Genomic DNA, 16,832 nt, shown 5'->3' with positions numbered 1-16,832 from the left:
TGTTCATGTCAGTCTTTGAGAGACTAAAAAAAACCAGAGAGACTCTGAATGATAAGAATCAGGACTTTCAGATATACAAGATGTCTGTTATGAAGTCTTTGAATTATATTGTTCTGGAAGCAATATATGCAGGATTGTGCAGGCTATTGTGCTACAGTGTTGCCTGTGATAACAGCCACCAGGGCAAGTTTTACAACCAATACATTTGTAATATTTATTGTGATTTTAATCTAACTTTTGTGTATCACACGCTGCAGCAGTGTTTCTTTGGGCTCCAGCTCAAAACATCCACAGGCAGCATCCTGAACTCGTGGAATTACAGAATCATAGAATCATAGAATCAAGCAGGTTGGAAGAGACCTCCAAGATCATCCAGTCCAACCTATCACCCAGCCCTAAGCAATCAACTAGACCATGGCACTAAGTGCCTCATCCAGTCTTCTCTTGAACGTCTCCAATGATGGCGACTCCACCACCTCCCTGGGCAGCCCATTCCAATGGGCAATCACCCTCGGTGTGAAGAACTTCCTCCTAATATCCAGCCTATACCTCCCCTGGCACAACTTGAGACTGTGTCCTCTTGTTCTGCTGCTGGTTGCCTGGGAGAAGAAACCAATCCCCACCTGGCTACAACCTCCCCTCAGGTAGCTGTAGACAGCAATGAGGTCAAACGAAATACAGAATTACCAATCCGTGAGCTCACTCTTTCTGTCTGCCATGATAGAAATGATGAGAATGCTGTGAGTGAATGTACAATTGGCTGAGCTTACTGTCCTCACAGTTAATGTCATACATTACCGCAAGAGTCATTTCTCCCTAACTTGTAGTCAGGTCTTGCAAAAGACCTTTTTAAGTAGTCTCCAGATGGTTGTTGTGACTTGCCTATCATCTGACTTCCTCCATAATGGAAATATACTAAATTACCTGAGTGTCTTTGTACAGATAGCTCAGTTAGGATTTTTATACTATTACAGTTCGACTGAAAGTATTCTGTGGGATATTTCTAGTTGAACAGAAAGTACTGGCCTTGTCATGCCAGTGTATTGGAAAGCAACTGGAAACCTCATGTTCTGAAAGAATGCAAAGTAATCTGGTAAAATTACCTGAATACTCAAATGCACATTTTTTTAAGATGGGTTTAGAAAAGATTCAGTTCAGCGTTACCTAGGGTTTCACTGCTGAGGCATGCATAACAACATAGAAATCTCTTTTCTAGTTCTTGTTGCTTCCTCTGTAACTGTCCTTAAATTTCTGCAAGTAAGACTGAAGTCTTCCTCATAAAATGATTAAAAATTGCTTCCTCACATTTTTACCCTGTCAGTGTCTTGTATCCTCCCTAAGCAAGTCTTTGACAAAGAGGGAATTTACTGGTTGTGACTCTTAGTAACATCGTGGAACATGTGCAGGGCTTATTCCTGGTAATCATCATTAAACAGTTTGCCTTTTATTGTGGGTCAGCTTGGCAGATTGGCTTTTCAGGCTGTCCTTGTTATCTTGCCCATTGCCATCTCACCTCAACCAGCTGGGAAACAGCCTCCCTGCTAAGGTGATTGCATCTAATTGTGATGTTCTCGTTATCATGCCAATGCTGGTCATGAGATGGGTTATTACGGTGCAGGTTGTGCTTAGGCCTAGATGCTGATTTCTGTCACCCTTGCTCTGCCAGTAAATGCAATGAAGGAGATCAGAATGGACTCCTCATCATGGAAAAGCATCAACATTTACAGTTAACTACAGATGTTGAGTCATATGTTGTTCTGTACCATCATCCAAGCAAGGTATCATGCAACTTATACAGAAAAATCTGAGAACTGAGTAAAATGAGTGATCTGACTTCCAGCTAGGATATAAGAACATACTCTCAGTTTTAGCTTTCTGACAAGAGTTTGTGGCTTCTGCTTGTGGTGAATTGTGTGAGCTCGTGAGCCACAGTTGTCTACTACCATTTCATGTTACAACAGCGTGGGCTGTGCTCTCAAATACAGCTATGTTTGCAAAAGATGAATGTTACTCCAGGAGCTGCTATATTATGTCTTTTCTCTCAGGGCCAAAGCCAGCTGAAAGGTACCTAATTTCCTTCACATACCTGGCAATAGAAGATAACTGAATATCTCCCATTGTTCCTGGGAAGCTTGTCATTTCTCTCTTGCTCAGCAGGCTCTGTAATGTTTGCTTGAGCTTGTTCAGGGAGAAACACCTCTGGGGGCTACGCTGACCTGTAATAGGTCTTCATCACAGAACAAACATTTGGAAGCCCAAAGTCCTGCTGATGTTCTTTTCAACGCAGTAAAGCTTTAGATGTCAGTTGGGTTGGTGGTTTTTTTTTGTTCCCTGCTTGTAAGTTTTTTGCTGATAACTTCCCATTTATTCCTTTTTCATTTAACAGAAGATAAGATCTGGACTACAGTGCAGCACAACAATACAAGGCTAACCAGAGTCCAGGGAGCTGATCTGGAGAAGCCCTACGCCATGTCCTTTAACTACAACAGCAGTACAGAGCAGCTTGAAGCTGTGATAAACAGTGCGGAGTACTGTGAGCAGGAGGCAGCCTACCACTGCAAAAAGTCACGTCTCCTGAACACTCCAAGTAAGTCCTACAATCCTAAATCTTTCCTTGTTAGCTTTTATTGATTATACAGCAGGTACAGGCTGCACTGTGACTAAGGAAATAAAAAAAAAAAAAAGGGGCAAAACCAACAAATAAATAGTAGCAATACAAAATAAAGTTAAAAGTCTTTTTACATTATATTGGGTTTTCATGGCAAGGTTTTGGTGGTGGTGGTCTACAGAGGTGTCTTCTCTAAGAAGCTGCTAGGGGTTTCCCCTGTATCTGACAGAACCAGTGCCGGCCAGCTCCAAGACAGCTGCTCCAGACCCGCTGTTGGCTGAGGCTGAGCCTGTCGGCAATGGTGGTAGGGCCTCTGGGATAATATATTTAAGAACAGGGCGATGGGAAGCAAATCAGCAATTGCAGCCAAAGAGCAAATTAAGAATGTGTGAGAGAAACAACTCTGCAGACACACAAAGTCAATGAAGAAAGAGAGAGAGGAGGTACTTCAGGTGCTAGAGCAGAGATTCTCCTGCAGGTCATGTCACCATGTGAGGTAGGCTGTTCCCCTGCAGCCCATGGAGGACTCCATGCCAGAGCAGGTGGGTACCCAAAGGAGGCTGTAACCCAGCTGGAAGGCTGTGCTTCCATCTTTAGGAGATGAGCCCACTCTGGTGGGGGCCCCACTGTGAACTCATGGGAGACCCATGCTGAATCAGTCTATTCCTAAAGGACTGCACTCTGTGAAAGGGACCCACACTGTAGCATTTTGTGAAGAACTGTAGCCCATGGGAAGGACTCATGTTGGAGAAGTTCATGGAGGTAAAGAAATAGGGAGTGAAGCTGAGTCCAGGAAGAAGGAAAGGGATGGGGAACTTGTTTTAAGATTTAAGTTTTAATTTTCTTGTTCCCTTACTCTAATGTGATTGCCAATAAGTTAGTTTGTCCCAGAGCCAAGTGATCTCTTCCTGTCCTTACCTCAATCCATGAGCCTTTCATTGTATTTTCTTCCCCCTGTACAATTGAGAAGGGAGAGTGATAAAACAGCTTTGCTGGGCAGCTGGTGTCCAGCCAGGGTCAACCCACCACAACCTTCTTGGATACAAGCGTGCAGTGCCTGCCCTCTGATGTAAGGTCTGCAAGGGAGTTTCCAGTTTGTAACTTTGTGAGCTTTCTTACACAAGGACCTGGGTGCATGTGGTGAATGATGCAGAAGGATAGACAAGTCCAGTGTGTAATGCAAGGGGATTTAATTTTGGATGAGCAGCCAGTCATGCTCACTATATAAAGTGGAGAGAGAGGGGAGCAAGGCTGATACAGCAGCTGGGCAGTTATCTGGTGGTTTGACATGGGCAGCAAAGTGTCAGCAGTGTTGAGTGAGTGTACCCCATTTTCTATTACTCTTTTTATATATTACTTTTTACTATTTTTGTTCCTTTATTAATTCATTCTTTTTATTGCTCTGTTAAACTCTTCTTATCTCAACCCACAGGGATTTGCATTCTGCTCCCAATTCCTCTTTTCCATCCTCCTGGGGTTAAGGAGGGGTGGAGCAGGGGGGGCAGTCATGTGAGCAGCCACATGGGCCTAAAACCACCTCACCAGCCAAGAACTGCTTCTATTGCTAGTCATTTTTTAAAGAATTAAATGTAGAGCACAAAGGGAAAACAGAATGCAGACATAACTGCTCATGTGGAGGGGGGAGCTAATGGCTTAAAAATAGTTTTGGTATTGCTGACTTCTGTATCCCACAGCACACTTGACATGTTAATGAGCTATAATGACACACTGATTATTTCCAAAATGGTTTTTCTTAAGGATGAAGGCCACATTATTACAGCAGGTCTGCATGTGTTTACTTCTACATGTTACTGTGAGTACTTGGTCATGCAGAAAGGCACACTGAATGCATTTTGAGATACCTCTTGTATATGGTGCCTTCTGTAAAGCTAGGGACACTTCTTAAGGATCTAAATCCATTTTTCCTTTAAATAATCAAGAAAACAAAACAAAACAAAACAAAGAAAAACAAATTTAAAAAACCCCAAACCAACAGAAAAACAAAACACTCCCCCTCCCCAAAAAAAACAAACCAAAAAACCAACAAACAAACAAGTCATCACAAAACCAAATCTCATTGAAACTGACCATATATAAACTATCTTGATTCAGGACTAAAGTTATCTACCAACTGGCAGAATGACCAAGATGATTCCTAACAGGCAACTCCTTCAGCACTTCTCTGAAGTTGTGACTAACTCCTCAAGGGAAAGAATGGCAAGGGCAGAGTCCAGCAACCCAGCTTCACTCAGCTGCTGCAGTGCTGCTGTGCTCCTGACAGTTGAGCACAAAAGAACTATGCAATTTACAACTCTTTAGTACAGCTTCAGCTGATAAATAAGAAAAAAACAATAAAAAAACCAAAACAAAACAACAAAAAAAACCCATAGTGCTGTAGAAGTGGCGGACACCATCATTTTTTTTTTCTTATTTTAATTCCTTTTGGATGCTTTTTAATTGTAGTTTCTATTTTTCATCCTGAACTTTCTCAATAGCCTCAGTCTGTGTAAGTTTGGCAGTATATGGGACCTACACAAAAATAAATCATATGAGTTCCTGAAATTGTAGAATCATAGAATTGTTCTGATTGCGAAAGACCTCTAAGATCACGTCCAACCATCAAATGACACGATATGGGTACAAATTTCTTCTTAGCTGACTATTAACAATTTTTTAAATTATAGACATTTTCCCCCAAAGCCTTAAATAATTCTATTAATTGATATTATTGAACAGCATGCTGCTATGTTATAGAAGAATCTAAAGACCCAGCAGTGCTGAACACTATAGCTGTGTTAAAGCTCCAAGATTTAAAGAATTTTCATTCCTAAAACTGAAGATGAGCTACAGCATTTTGCTGAACTAAATGCAGACATCTTGTGTGGTTTATGTCCAGACATGACTGGAAGGAGTCTGCTTTGGGACCAAAGCAACAGAACAAAAATCACAGCTCTTGGGTTTTCTTTCTTGATTTGGCCTAGATTTTAGGATGCCTGAAGCACTGTGTTCTCTTGCTGTTGCCAGAGTATTGTAATTACAGTTAATGAACCACACTTCACACCTTTCAGAAATGAGTATACAATGCATGTGTATTGATGGCATGCTGCATTCATAGATCAGGAAGAAACACTGCATGACCTAATGCAGCCTGATGAATATCACCACTCATTAATACCTCCGAACTGAACCCCCGTGATGAGTGTTTGATGGAAGGGCATTTCCCAGATGCCCTTCCTGATCTTGACAGAACTATATCTGTCATCTGTACATCTGTTCTTGACAGAACTATAAAAGTTCTCCTTCCTGCAAGAAATCTAATCAATTTCTGAGATTCCTCTCATTTTGGACATTTTTCTCTCTCCCTGAGGAGATGGAACACATAATTAAAATATCTGAACTGGTGGCACCAACACCTAAAATCCTTGTCTTCAGGATCTAAACACTATCATTTTTCAGAGAGAAGTGATAAAAAGATTTCTCTTTCCTTCTGCATTCATGTTACTTTCCAGCAAAGATGCATGTAGTAATTTTGAGTTTATACCTCTTACATGCAGGGATAAAAAATCCCATGTGCCTGGGCAAAGAAAACAAGCATGGCACGTTGTGCTACCTCAGACAGAAACCAAAGAAGGCTCTTGGCTTGCATAAAATTGTTCCAGCCTCTAGCCCTGAAGACACAGGCACATCCCCAGCGGGTGTGATTCAGTGTAGTCTCCTCATTGAGTTACTTGGATTTACATCTACAATGTGTCAGACATGCAATCTGGCAGTTGGCAAAGAAGTTTACTCATCTCCACCTCCTGTCTGGAACAGCCTTATCAGTCCTCCCTGTCATACTACAGCTTAGCTGCAAGCATGTCTTTGAAAACTAAAATTAAATTGCCCTGAACTGCATTTTTGTACATCTCTGCCATCAGATAGATTTTTCAGGAGGTCTGTGAACATCAGAATAGATGTTTGTTCATCAAAGGTTTTCTCATGATGCTGGGAAATGAAACTTATAATTTATGACCAGGCATTGCAAGTCTGTTGTGACTTCTCCGTGCCTATTGCACAGACACTCACCTAGCCAGCAAATCTGACAGTGGGCATTGACTAGGAAAGTCATCCACATTCTTAGCAAAACACTGCTCATTTTAGCACTGTCTTATCCTTAGAATCACAGACCAAGACAAGCTAGGAGGATGGATTGGAGTGAGCAGGATACTTGGACTACCTGTATAAATACGCTGTCTGTGTTCTGGGAATCAGAAATTTAAGTCCTTGGGGCTCTGATTTCTTTTCTTTATGGAGTATCTTAGGTAATACCTAGGAAAAGGATATGCCTACAAGGACAGGTGCATATGTGTACACACATGTTTATTTAAGCTGTTAACACCCAAGGTGTTTGAAGGTGTGAAAACACCTTATTAATTGAACAAAACCTTAACTCTGGCTGAATTTGCTGATTTTTCTAGAGGCAGTAGATGTATTCAAAGGCTTCACAGCTGGGAAGCTGCCTCACATCTACCATATCAAGGACTTAGCACAGTGAGGACTGTATCAGTGGCGGGGATAGCTTGCTTTACAATACTCGGCTGACAGTCTGTCAAGTTCACAGCACATTTGTGTAGGCAGGGACTGAGAAAAGATCAGTCCTAGAGAAAAATCAAAGAAACAGGAATGTCTTTAGGTGGTATTTTTTTCCTGCCTTCTTCCTTATTTTTCTCTTTCTAGCAGAACTCCCACACCATGTAACCTCAAGCTTTGATTTGAAACATCCATCCTAAACTACACACATCTTCTCTGAACTTTCTGCCTGTCCCTCTTAGGATCTGTCAAGTCCCAATATCATATGACTTGCACCTAGATTTCCACCTCTTTTTCTCCTCTCTGCCTCCTGGCTAGACCTGTATCTCAATGATGAGCTACACCACATGCTGTCTCCAGGTCTGTGACCCCGTATTCCAGACAGCTGCTTGCCCTAATCTGTGAACCACTGCACTTGTATTCTGTATGTCTATTATTGGAGGGGAAGATGTAGTGCTACCTCACAGCAGGGAGCATGTTCTAATTTCTGAGTTTAGACTTCAGTTTTGACTTAATTCTGCTGCTCAGACAGTTCAGTGGTGTTTTACCTATGCCTTGTATATTGCTAGAGCTCTTTGTCTGTGCAGGCTCGTTGTTTAGTTCCAGGTGAGACCTTCCATGATGTCAGAGCATAAGATGCTAAAAAATGTCCTGCAAGGCGCTGCCTCTAATAGTGGCTGCTCAAGAGATGCAGCTCAGAGTGAGTACAGAAGGCTGGGTGTCTTGAGAACATAGAAGGGTAGAATCATTTAAACTGGTAAAGGCCTTTAAGATCAAGTCCAACCATTAACTTAACACTACCAAGTCTGCTGCTAAACCATGTCCTTAAGCACCAAGTCTCCATGTCTTTTACATACCTTCAGGGATAAGGATTCAGCCACTTCCCTGGGCAGCCTCTTCTAGGTCTTGACAACCCTTTCACATAGAAAATTGTTCCTAATGTCCAACCTGTGTACAGAATTGCCTTTTTTTTTTTTTTCCAAGATTGTGTTTTAAACTAATGTTTTACCCAGTGAACTGAATTCTGGTATTGTAGAATATGGTCAGTCACAGTTCTGCATTCATCCACCACTTTTCTAGTCCTTTTAGTTGCCCACCTTGGACCTTCACTAGCTCTAGTTTTTGTTTGTTTTTTTTTTTATCTGTAACCCTCAGTGTTTGAAGAATGGTTTGCACCAAGGTGTCATATAGTGGAGACACCACTTTTTAGAGCAGTATAAATCTTTATAGAGAAAGGAATGTGAAACCTGCTGCACTGTTTTACATAGATATACCATGAGGTGACACAAAATGACCCATAACAAGCAGACATTTACCACTGGGGTTTTGCTCACTATTATTTTATGCCTTTCAGATATCATTTTCATTTTATCATTCCAGGTACTTTAAATTGTTATTGCATTACCAGGTAACTATTTGTCATTGTGCAAAATAATTTTAAATTGTTATTACATTACCAGAAGACTATTTGTCATTGTACAAAATAACATAGAACAGGGCAACCTGCCCTCAAAAAGTGGTTCGTACTGAAGGGAGTTATGGATAGGTGGCAGTTACAGATTGTATGTTATAATTATTCTTGGGTAATTAGGATCCCTTTCTTGAGAATGATTGACTTGCCCTATGTGTTTCCACCACTATGCTTTGTCTCTGCCCTCCAAAGTGGCAGTGCTGACATTTTCTCACAATCACAGTTTTAGGTAACTTGTGCTATATTTTGAGGCTTTTGAACAGAGTTCACTATAGTAATTCAGCATGCCTCCTTATTTATAGGGAGGGATTTAAAGGCCATTTTTAAACAATGCTGCATTGTTAGTAGTGTGCAGTTGATTAAAATGCAGATGGTCAAAGCAGAACTAAAAAACTGCTGCATGAAGGAGGCAACTTGGCATTAAGCATGCATGCATCTGTGAGTGATGGAAATATCATTAGCCCAGTTTTTGACCCCTTGCTTCTCTTGCCATATACAATCCCTCCTGATTGGCAGTGAGCTCAAGTGTGCTATAGCTGCCAAGGAAGGAATCACAGATGCTTGTGTTACTTCTTCTCTACTCCCCTTGTGCTTCTCTGCTATCACAATGCAGCCAAAAGCCTAACTGATGGGAAGAAATCCATGCTAGATATTTTCTAACCCATTAGGAGGAAAATGTGCTCCCTCCTTGAATCCCTCTGCAGGAATGGACAGGCTGAATGCTATCTGGCATAATTCTGGAGTCTCCTGAGACTATTCCAGTGAATATTGGAGCATCATTACCTGTGTTTTCTGCAGATAAAATATGTCAGGTGATTTTAAAACATTTCTCAAAGAAGTGGGAACTAATAGTGAGAAAGCAGCTTCTATGGTCACTTCCTTCTGTGGAATATGTCCTTCAGGCTTCTGTCACTGAATATTTCTCTTGGTTTTTTTTTTTTTTTTTTGTTTTTTTTTTTTTTTTTGTGGGGTCTTTATTTGTTTTGGTTTGGTTTTGGGTTTTGTGTGTGTGTGGTTTGGCTTTTTCTTGCTTGCATGATTTTATTTATTAACAACAAGAAAAAAATTCAAAGAAGCAATTCTGGATTGCACTTTTTTTTTTTTTTTAGAGAGCCCCTTTACAATGTACCTAGAAAACAAATTTGTCATTCCAAACTGAATATATCTGCTGTGTTTTATTGACATACAAAGTACCTCTTCTAATACAAGAAAGCTTTTTCCAGGGATGTTAATTAAGACACATAGGACAGGGAAATGAAATGTAGACCTAGACAAGAGATCTTGAGCTTGGAATCAGGAAGTCACTGCATGTCCTGTTATTGGTGCTGCTGTAAGGAATTCAGTGCTGTGGTCTAATGCTGCAAGATGTTTACTTAACCTATATAATCCATTAAGTTGGGACTTCTGTTTCCAAAGAACCTCTGATCTGGAGTAAAGTTGATGTTATCTTGCTGAAGCAAACATGTCCTAATGATACCTCTGACATAGGAGACCTAGTCCCACATGCTATTCATACCCATAGTTCAAAGGAAAAAGTTACTCCTTTTTTTAAGGTATCTCAGCCATCATGAGCAGTAACAGTCTTTTTCAATTTATTTTTTATTTTCAGGTCTTGGCATACAGAATCATAGAATAGAATCACAGAATCAGTCAGGGTTGGACGGGACCACAAGGATCGTCATATTGTCAACAATAAATAAACAAAGGCAGTTAGAAACAAACTGTTAATCCATAGTTTGTTCTGTTCATTTTGTAATAGTATTAGCTGTAACAGTAACCTGTCCACCACTCAAGGAAAAAGGCAGTACTGTTGCCTGAGTGAAAAAGCGTGCATTCTCGCTCATTAGAGCCACAGTGGGGAGTGTGTTCTCATCACACTTCCATTTGTCTGGTTCATTTGGCTGTCCTACTTTGAGCATCTTGGGCTCCATTAGACTCAAACTGTCTTACTAACATTAAACTAATTTCTCAGCCAAATCTGGGGCAGTGAAGAGAGTGATGTTTCCTGATTTTGAAAAATAGAAGATACAAATCATAGTGCAAGAGTTCTCAGCTAACTACTCTTCTACAAAGATGCTACATGAGTGAAGCAGTAGTAATTTCCATTTCTAGTCACATTACCTTTGAGGATAGCAAAGCATTTTGGGCTGTAGTCTCTCAATTTTGTGTGTGTTTTGGGTTCATCTGACTCTTGCTTTCAATCTCAGGAAAAAAAAATACATGGAAAGCAAGGCACTTGCTGAAAATTAGATGGGATGAAGAAAGTTAATAGGCCAAAGCTCATACACTGATTTTGTTTTAATTTATTTGACCTATTCAGGAAGACAGAGGTATTAAGAGGCTATATGCAAAATGAAAAATAGCAAAATGTAATTATATCATGTATTTGGGGTAAAACAAAACATAAACCTATGGAAAAATAGGTCCAGTTATTAATCTTCATAGATTGCATTAGACTAAGATTCATTGCTTGTAAATCTCAAGTGCCGGAATTTTACCCCCATTACAGTGTAAAGGTAGCCTGTGGGAAATACATGTTCTGATTTTGAAAATGTTGAGTCCAGAACCTCTATTAGAGGTTCAGTGAAGGCTGTATTTCCAGATTGTTTTGTGCTTGGTGTTCAAAGAGTATCAAAACCTGAGCCTTCTTTAAGAGCATTTAGTTCAGTTTTTTGCTTATGTGAACATTGTGATATTAAGCTATAAAAGTAGCCCTTCTAAGTCCCTGTTATTCTCTTGTGTAAAAAAAAAAAATAAAAAAATTAAAAATGGAGAAAATGTCTTCACACTTTTGGGGGAAAAAATTGTGCATTTTTCCCCTCCAGCAAGAAGCATCTAAAAGTAATTCAGAATGAGATCAATTTGTAAAAGATCAGATCTGACTGTGACTTGACAAGTAGCTAGAAAGATGTGGTGACCTGAAAGGAAACAACCCTTTTAAAACTTACTTAGAGAAAATTATTTCATATCTACTGGGCCAGAAAGATTGAGAACAAAAATGAAAAAAGCTTTTAAGCCTGAATTTGTTCCAAGTCATTTTCTTAGAAGGAAGGCTCAGACTTCAATGGGGACTGGTTTAACCAAGGGATGTGCTCTTGCCTGAGCTGTTCAGGACTCAAAGCAACATCAAGAGCCTTCTTCCTTTGCTCTCAAAATCAGAATTCAAAAGACACATTTCCAAAACATTGGAAACATTTAAAGAGATTAACTAATTAATCTAAGCAGTCCTCCTCTAAAGGTAATTTTCTTACCTTGTTTCACAGAGAGGAAAATTGAGGCATCAAAGCTACTGATGACAATTTCAACTAACTGGCGCAGCCCATTAGATTTGTTTGAAAGTACCACCCTAAAAACAACAAACTGGCCAAGTTTGTGTAGCCATGACAAAGATCTGTAAGAGTGGTTCCTCACAGATAAATACCCCCAAAGTCTTACATTCTGAGATTTATGTAGGTACCTCTAGCCTATCTTATGTATGTGCCTGTAGCTTCTCGTGGAAGAATTAATATGTCATCCCTGAGAGGTACATGTGATTTTTGTAGTGAGCTGGTTAACACAGTTCCTGTGGTCTGACAAGGAAGGTGTGATTCTGTGTATTTTTATAGGCCTAGCAAATTGCAAGGGAGGTAAGATGGGGTATAATGTACGTTATAAGGAATGAAGGAATGAAAGAAATAAGGAAAAAAGCTGTGATACTACACTCTAGCCTAGGAATAGTATCACCAGTCTCAAACATAAATAAAGCATCCAGATTTCTTCTTTTTTGTCTCCCAGACAGTATTTGGATTTTGCTTTGCTTTACTTTTTGTTTGTAAAAGGGAGAAGTGTGAGAGCCCCAAGCATGTCTCTTTATCAGATACTTGGATAACGTATTGACAGCCTTATCTTTCTTGTTCAGAGGTGTTTTGAGGAATGATAGCCTCACTTGAAAATGAGTGCAGTGCATTCAGAAAGTGTTAGCTTAGCCATGATGTCTTGAACTTAGGTATGCAGAGGCAGCAGGCAGAATTCATAATGTGGTCTTCAGAGTCTGTCTCCAGTAATGCCTGTTCAATTAAACATTGTATGTTGTCATGCTTCTGCCTAGTGAACAGCATCTCTCTCAAATATACAGTTTTTGGTTATTTTATCTGTGCTACTGATTTTTTGGCAGTTTAGAACATTGTTTCTTTGTTTGTTTTTGTTAAAACAGTAGTTCAGTGACTGATGGAATAAGAAATTACATTTTTTTCCCCTATGATCTTGTGCTTTAGCATTGAGGAGCTGTATGGATTGTCTCCTATCTATTGGGGATTGAAAGTGCATTGCAGCCTTTTCTCAGGCCAAGTGCTAGGAGGATCTCTCTATTTTCTGCTTAGGTAGTACATGTTTAAATTAGCCAGTGGGTTCATGAGTTACTTGAACAATTGACACATGTGTGCACATTCATGTGATATGATTCAATATGTCTAATTTCTCTAGACAATGAGGTTGAGATTAGTGTCTGGAGCCTACCAGAATCAAAATGTTTTCTAGAGCTGCAATTAACTCCAAATGTCCTGGTGCTAAAATGAGATGCAGATGCATGTTTTCTCACCATGCCAGATACACAAATATTTGTCTCCTTCTCAGCACAGGAGCAAAAACTTAAACCAAATGTACCTCCTAACCTCAACTGAACTTCAATAGCACCTATCAGTCTTTCATAGATCTTTGGACACATGCTGCTGTGCTAGATTCAGTGCCCATCTGCTTCATGGACTACCTGTTTCTTTATCCAGGATGCTTAGTATCATGTCCTCTTTCCTTTGATCTTTGGTTTGCCAAAAAAGTTTAAAATTAAATGTCTAATTTACAAGATGTAGTGATTCCAATATATTAACATTGACAGTGTATGAAAGTGCTCCCAGTAACTTAGTCTGCAATCAGTAGCCATTTTCTATTCTTCTTTTTGTTCAGGCTGTTTCATTCAATGTGATCAAAATGTGCATAGTGGCAGTTGGTGGTAGGAAAGATCTGATGATAATAATTCCTGGCTGTTCTTTTATCAGTTTTGTGTTGCTGAACCTAATTCAGATCTGACAGGTTTGTTTTATTGATGAATCCAAGCCTATGATGGGATGCTTTAAAAAATGAGCAGAGATCTGAAAATTTGTTCTGAGGAAAAAGTAACATCAGTTACTTGATATATTTCTTTTAAATAGTAACTTTTATCTTTTGTTCAAATGGTCAATATATTCCATAAAATTATCTCCTCCTTTCTGGGAAATCATGTGTTTGTGTATTTATGTCCATTTTCTCAAATATGTTATAAGGAAGAGTGAAGGTTGGTTGTAATTAGCTTCTTGGGATAGATGGATCATTGTCAGGCCTGGGGCAAGACAGGTTAGTAGTGGTTACTCTTTTCCCCATTGGCTAAAGACATTCAATACATTAGTATTTATATACCTCTCTTTGTCATCATGGTTTCCAGCTCTCAGATTTTATCCAGCCTTTTGTGTGTGGCAGAAGATCAAGGGATGTTCCTCAGAATCAGATCTTCATGACTGTATGCTAACATAAGAGCAGAGGGTGGGATGCTGGGATGAGTTGTCCTCTCCTGAAGGCTCTGTTTAAGCTCCCTTTGGCTTTTTCTCTGTCTATGGAAAGTCGGTTTGGTCCATTTGTTTTGCCATTTTAATATCTATCACTATACTGGGGAAGGGTCTCCTGGCAGTGACCACTCCTGGCAGGTTTTGGGCTGGGGTCCTGTTTCCCAGAGCCTCCAGGTTCAAAGCAGTGACATCATTCTAGGTCACTTTCTTCCCAGTGCACATATATGTTCTGGATTCAGACAAAGAGATTGTGTTCCATTTTGTTTACCACCTCTGTGAGACATGCTGTGGCACCAGTCAATCTGCAGAACATTAGAAGTGTATACTCTTAATAGAGGCAGAATTTTATTGAGTGAATAATTACATCCTATTACTGCTGAAGTAATCACCTTAGATACAACCAATGCCTCCAGAGGGAGGTGTGTTCTTTCCATAATGCCACCCTGGACAATTCATTTTCCTTCTACACAAAGCTCCAGAATCTGTCTGACCATATTGTACTACAGGTTGTCATGTTTTCAGAGGATGAAATTTATGTTCCATGAAATATGCCATTTCCAAAATTAATAGGTAAATGAACAAAGCGAAACAGACCATTAGAACCATTGTAATATTGTAGTTGCTGGGTTGTGGAACAAAAGCAGAAACTAATGGGTAAACATAATCATATTATAGTCACAGGAGCTATCAATGTGTAGTACACAACTGTGGTTACACAATGGAAGGCAGTCAACCATTACGAAATATGATTTAGCAGACAAGCCAGATGCAGGTAATCTTGCTTAGAACAACACTTTCCTTGGCTAGTTTGGTTTAGCTGATAGAAAATTATAAATGACAGCTATTTCTTTCCCATCCTACTAGAATTTCATTTCAGTTTCACTTTGATAATTTTCATAATCCTTTTCTTTTTCTTATTCTGGACCACAATGCTGAGATTTTTGTAGTTGCAGAAATGTTCCTGAGGCATGAAGAGATTGGTCCTGAATATTCATGCAAATAGGAATTCAGCCAAAGGTCTTCAGAGTAGATGTTCTCTCTAACACCTTGAAGTCTTTTTGATGTCCTTGTCTTTATTTCTGCTGTAAAACAAAGCTTTGTAATTTTAAGTGAGCGCTCAAACAATACCTAATCAAGATAAACGATCCATAAGCTGAACTGTGTTTGTATAACATGATTAAAAAGCTTTGAATAGCTAACATAACATTCTATTAATGGACAGCTTGTGAGTCGCTACAATATCAAATGATTCAGCTAAAAAAGTGCAAAACTCGAAGATATGCAGGATCAGTTCCATTGAATTCAGTATATTTATACAGATTTAGGAAACTAAGGTGGTGGATTAACTCCTTAGTTAATGCATTTTTCACTAAATTCCACTTCACAGAATCATAGAATCAGTCAGGGTTGGAAGGGACCATAAGGATCATTTAGTTCCAACCCCCCTGCCTTGGGCAGGGACACCTCACACTACATCAGGCTGGCCAGAGCCTCATCCAGCCTGGCCTTAAACACCTCCAGGGATGGAGCCTCAACCACCTCCCTGGACAACCCATTCCAGGCTCTCACCACTCTCATGGGGAAGAACTTCTTCCTCACGTCCAGCCTGAATCTCCCCACTTCCAGCTTTATTCCATTCCCCCTAGTCCTATCACTACCTGATAGACTAAAAAGTCCTTCCCCAGCTTTCTTGTAGGCCCCCTTCAGATAGTGAAAAGCCACAATAAGGTCACCTCGGAGCCTTCTCTTCTCCAGACTCAACAGCCCCAACTCTTTCAGTCTCTCCTCATAGGAGAGTTGCTCCAGCCCTCTGCTCATCCTGGTGGCCCTTCTCTGGACACCTTCCAGCATGTCCATATCCCTCTTGTAATAAGGGCTCCAGAACTGGATGCAGTACTCCAGGTTGGGTCTCACCAGAGCTGCATAGAGGGGGAGAATCACCTCCCTTGACCTGCTGGCCACACTTCTCTTGATGCAGCCCAGGATCTGGTTGCCTTTTTGGGCTGCAAGTGCACATTGACAGCTCATGCTGAGTTTCTTGTCCACCATCACCCCCAAGTCCCTCTCCTCAGGGCTGCTTTCCAACCAGTCAATGCCCACTCCAGTGTAAAACAAACTACAAAACACAGAAACATTGTGAAAGTTCAGATAGTTAGAGATACTAAAGTTCATCCATACCATGTTAATGCAGCATTTACAATCAGCCTAAATACTTCAGCACTGATAGACTGAAAAAGGGAAAACTGTGTTCCTATAACAGAACAGAGAGGTACCCTGAAAAACTGAAGTAAAGGGGAGTGGAGAAGCATCTTTTAACCAAATTACTAGAGTGGTGCAATATAAATTCAAACACCATCTCTGCCAGGAAAGGGAGTGAGGCAGGAGCTCCTTCAGATTACTGTGCCACTCAAGAGTTTACCTGTGTAAGAGGTACTTACACTTACCTGTGTAAGTGACTGACTAAAATAGATTCAGAACTGCTTTATTCTGCTGAAAGTGTTTGTTTCAAAGTGTTTGGAGCACAGGAAACAGTTGGGTGTTCAAGTGTTTAACCTTCTGTCTCTGAATATTTCACTCTATGTATATGCATTAAAAAAACAGTTACTTTGGT

General features: G+C 40.1%; 1 protein-coding gene across 1 annotated transcript in view; it reads left to right on the top strand.

Annotated features, from left to right (window-relative positions):
- CNTNAP5 (contactin associated protein family member 5) overlaps window positions 1–16,832 on the top strand; it is a 226,655-nt gene that overhangs the window by 135,581 nt on the left and 74,242 nt on the right. Inside the window, exon 13 of the mRNA XM_054381243.1 lies at window positions 2,387–2,587. Within this exon, the coding sequence (XP_054237218.1) occupies window positions 2,387–2,587 (201 nt within the window). The remainder of the gene's footprint in view (window positions 1–2,386; window positions 2,588–16,832) is intronic.

Source organism: Indicator indicator, chromosome 5 (assembly GCF_027791375.1).
Source record: "Indicator indicator isolate 239-I01 chromosome 5, UM_Iind_1.1, whole genome shotgun sequence".
Taxonomy (NCBI): domain Eukaryota; kingdom Metazoa; phylum Chordata; class Aves; order Piciformes; family Indicatoridae; genus Indicator; species Indicator indicator.
The sequence above is the reverse complement of the archived record's forward strand: the minus strand, read 5'-3'. Positions and strand labels throughout refer to the sequence as shown.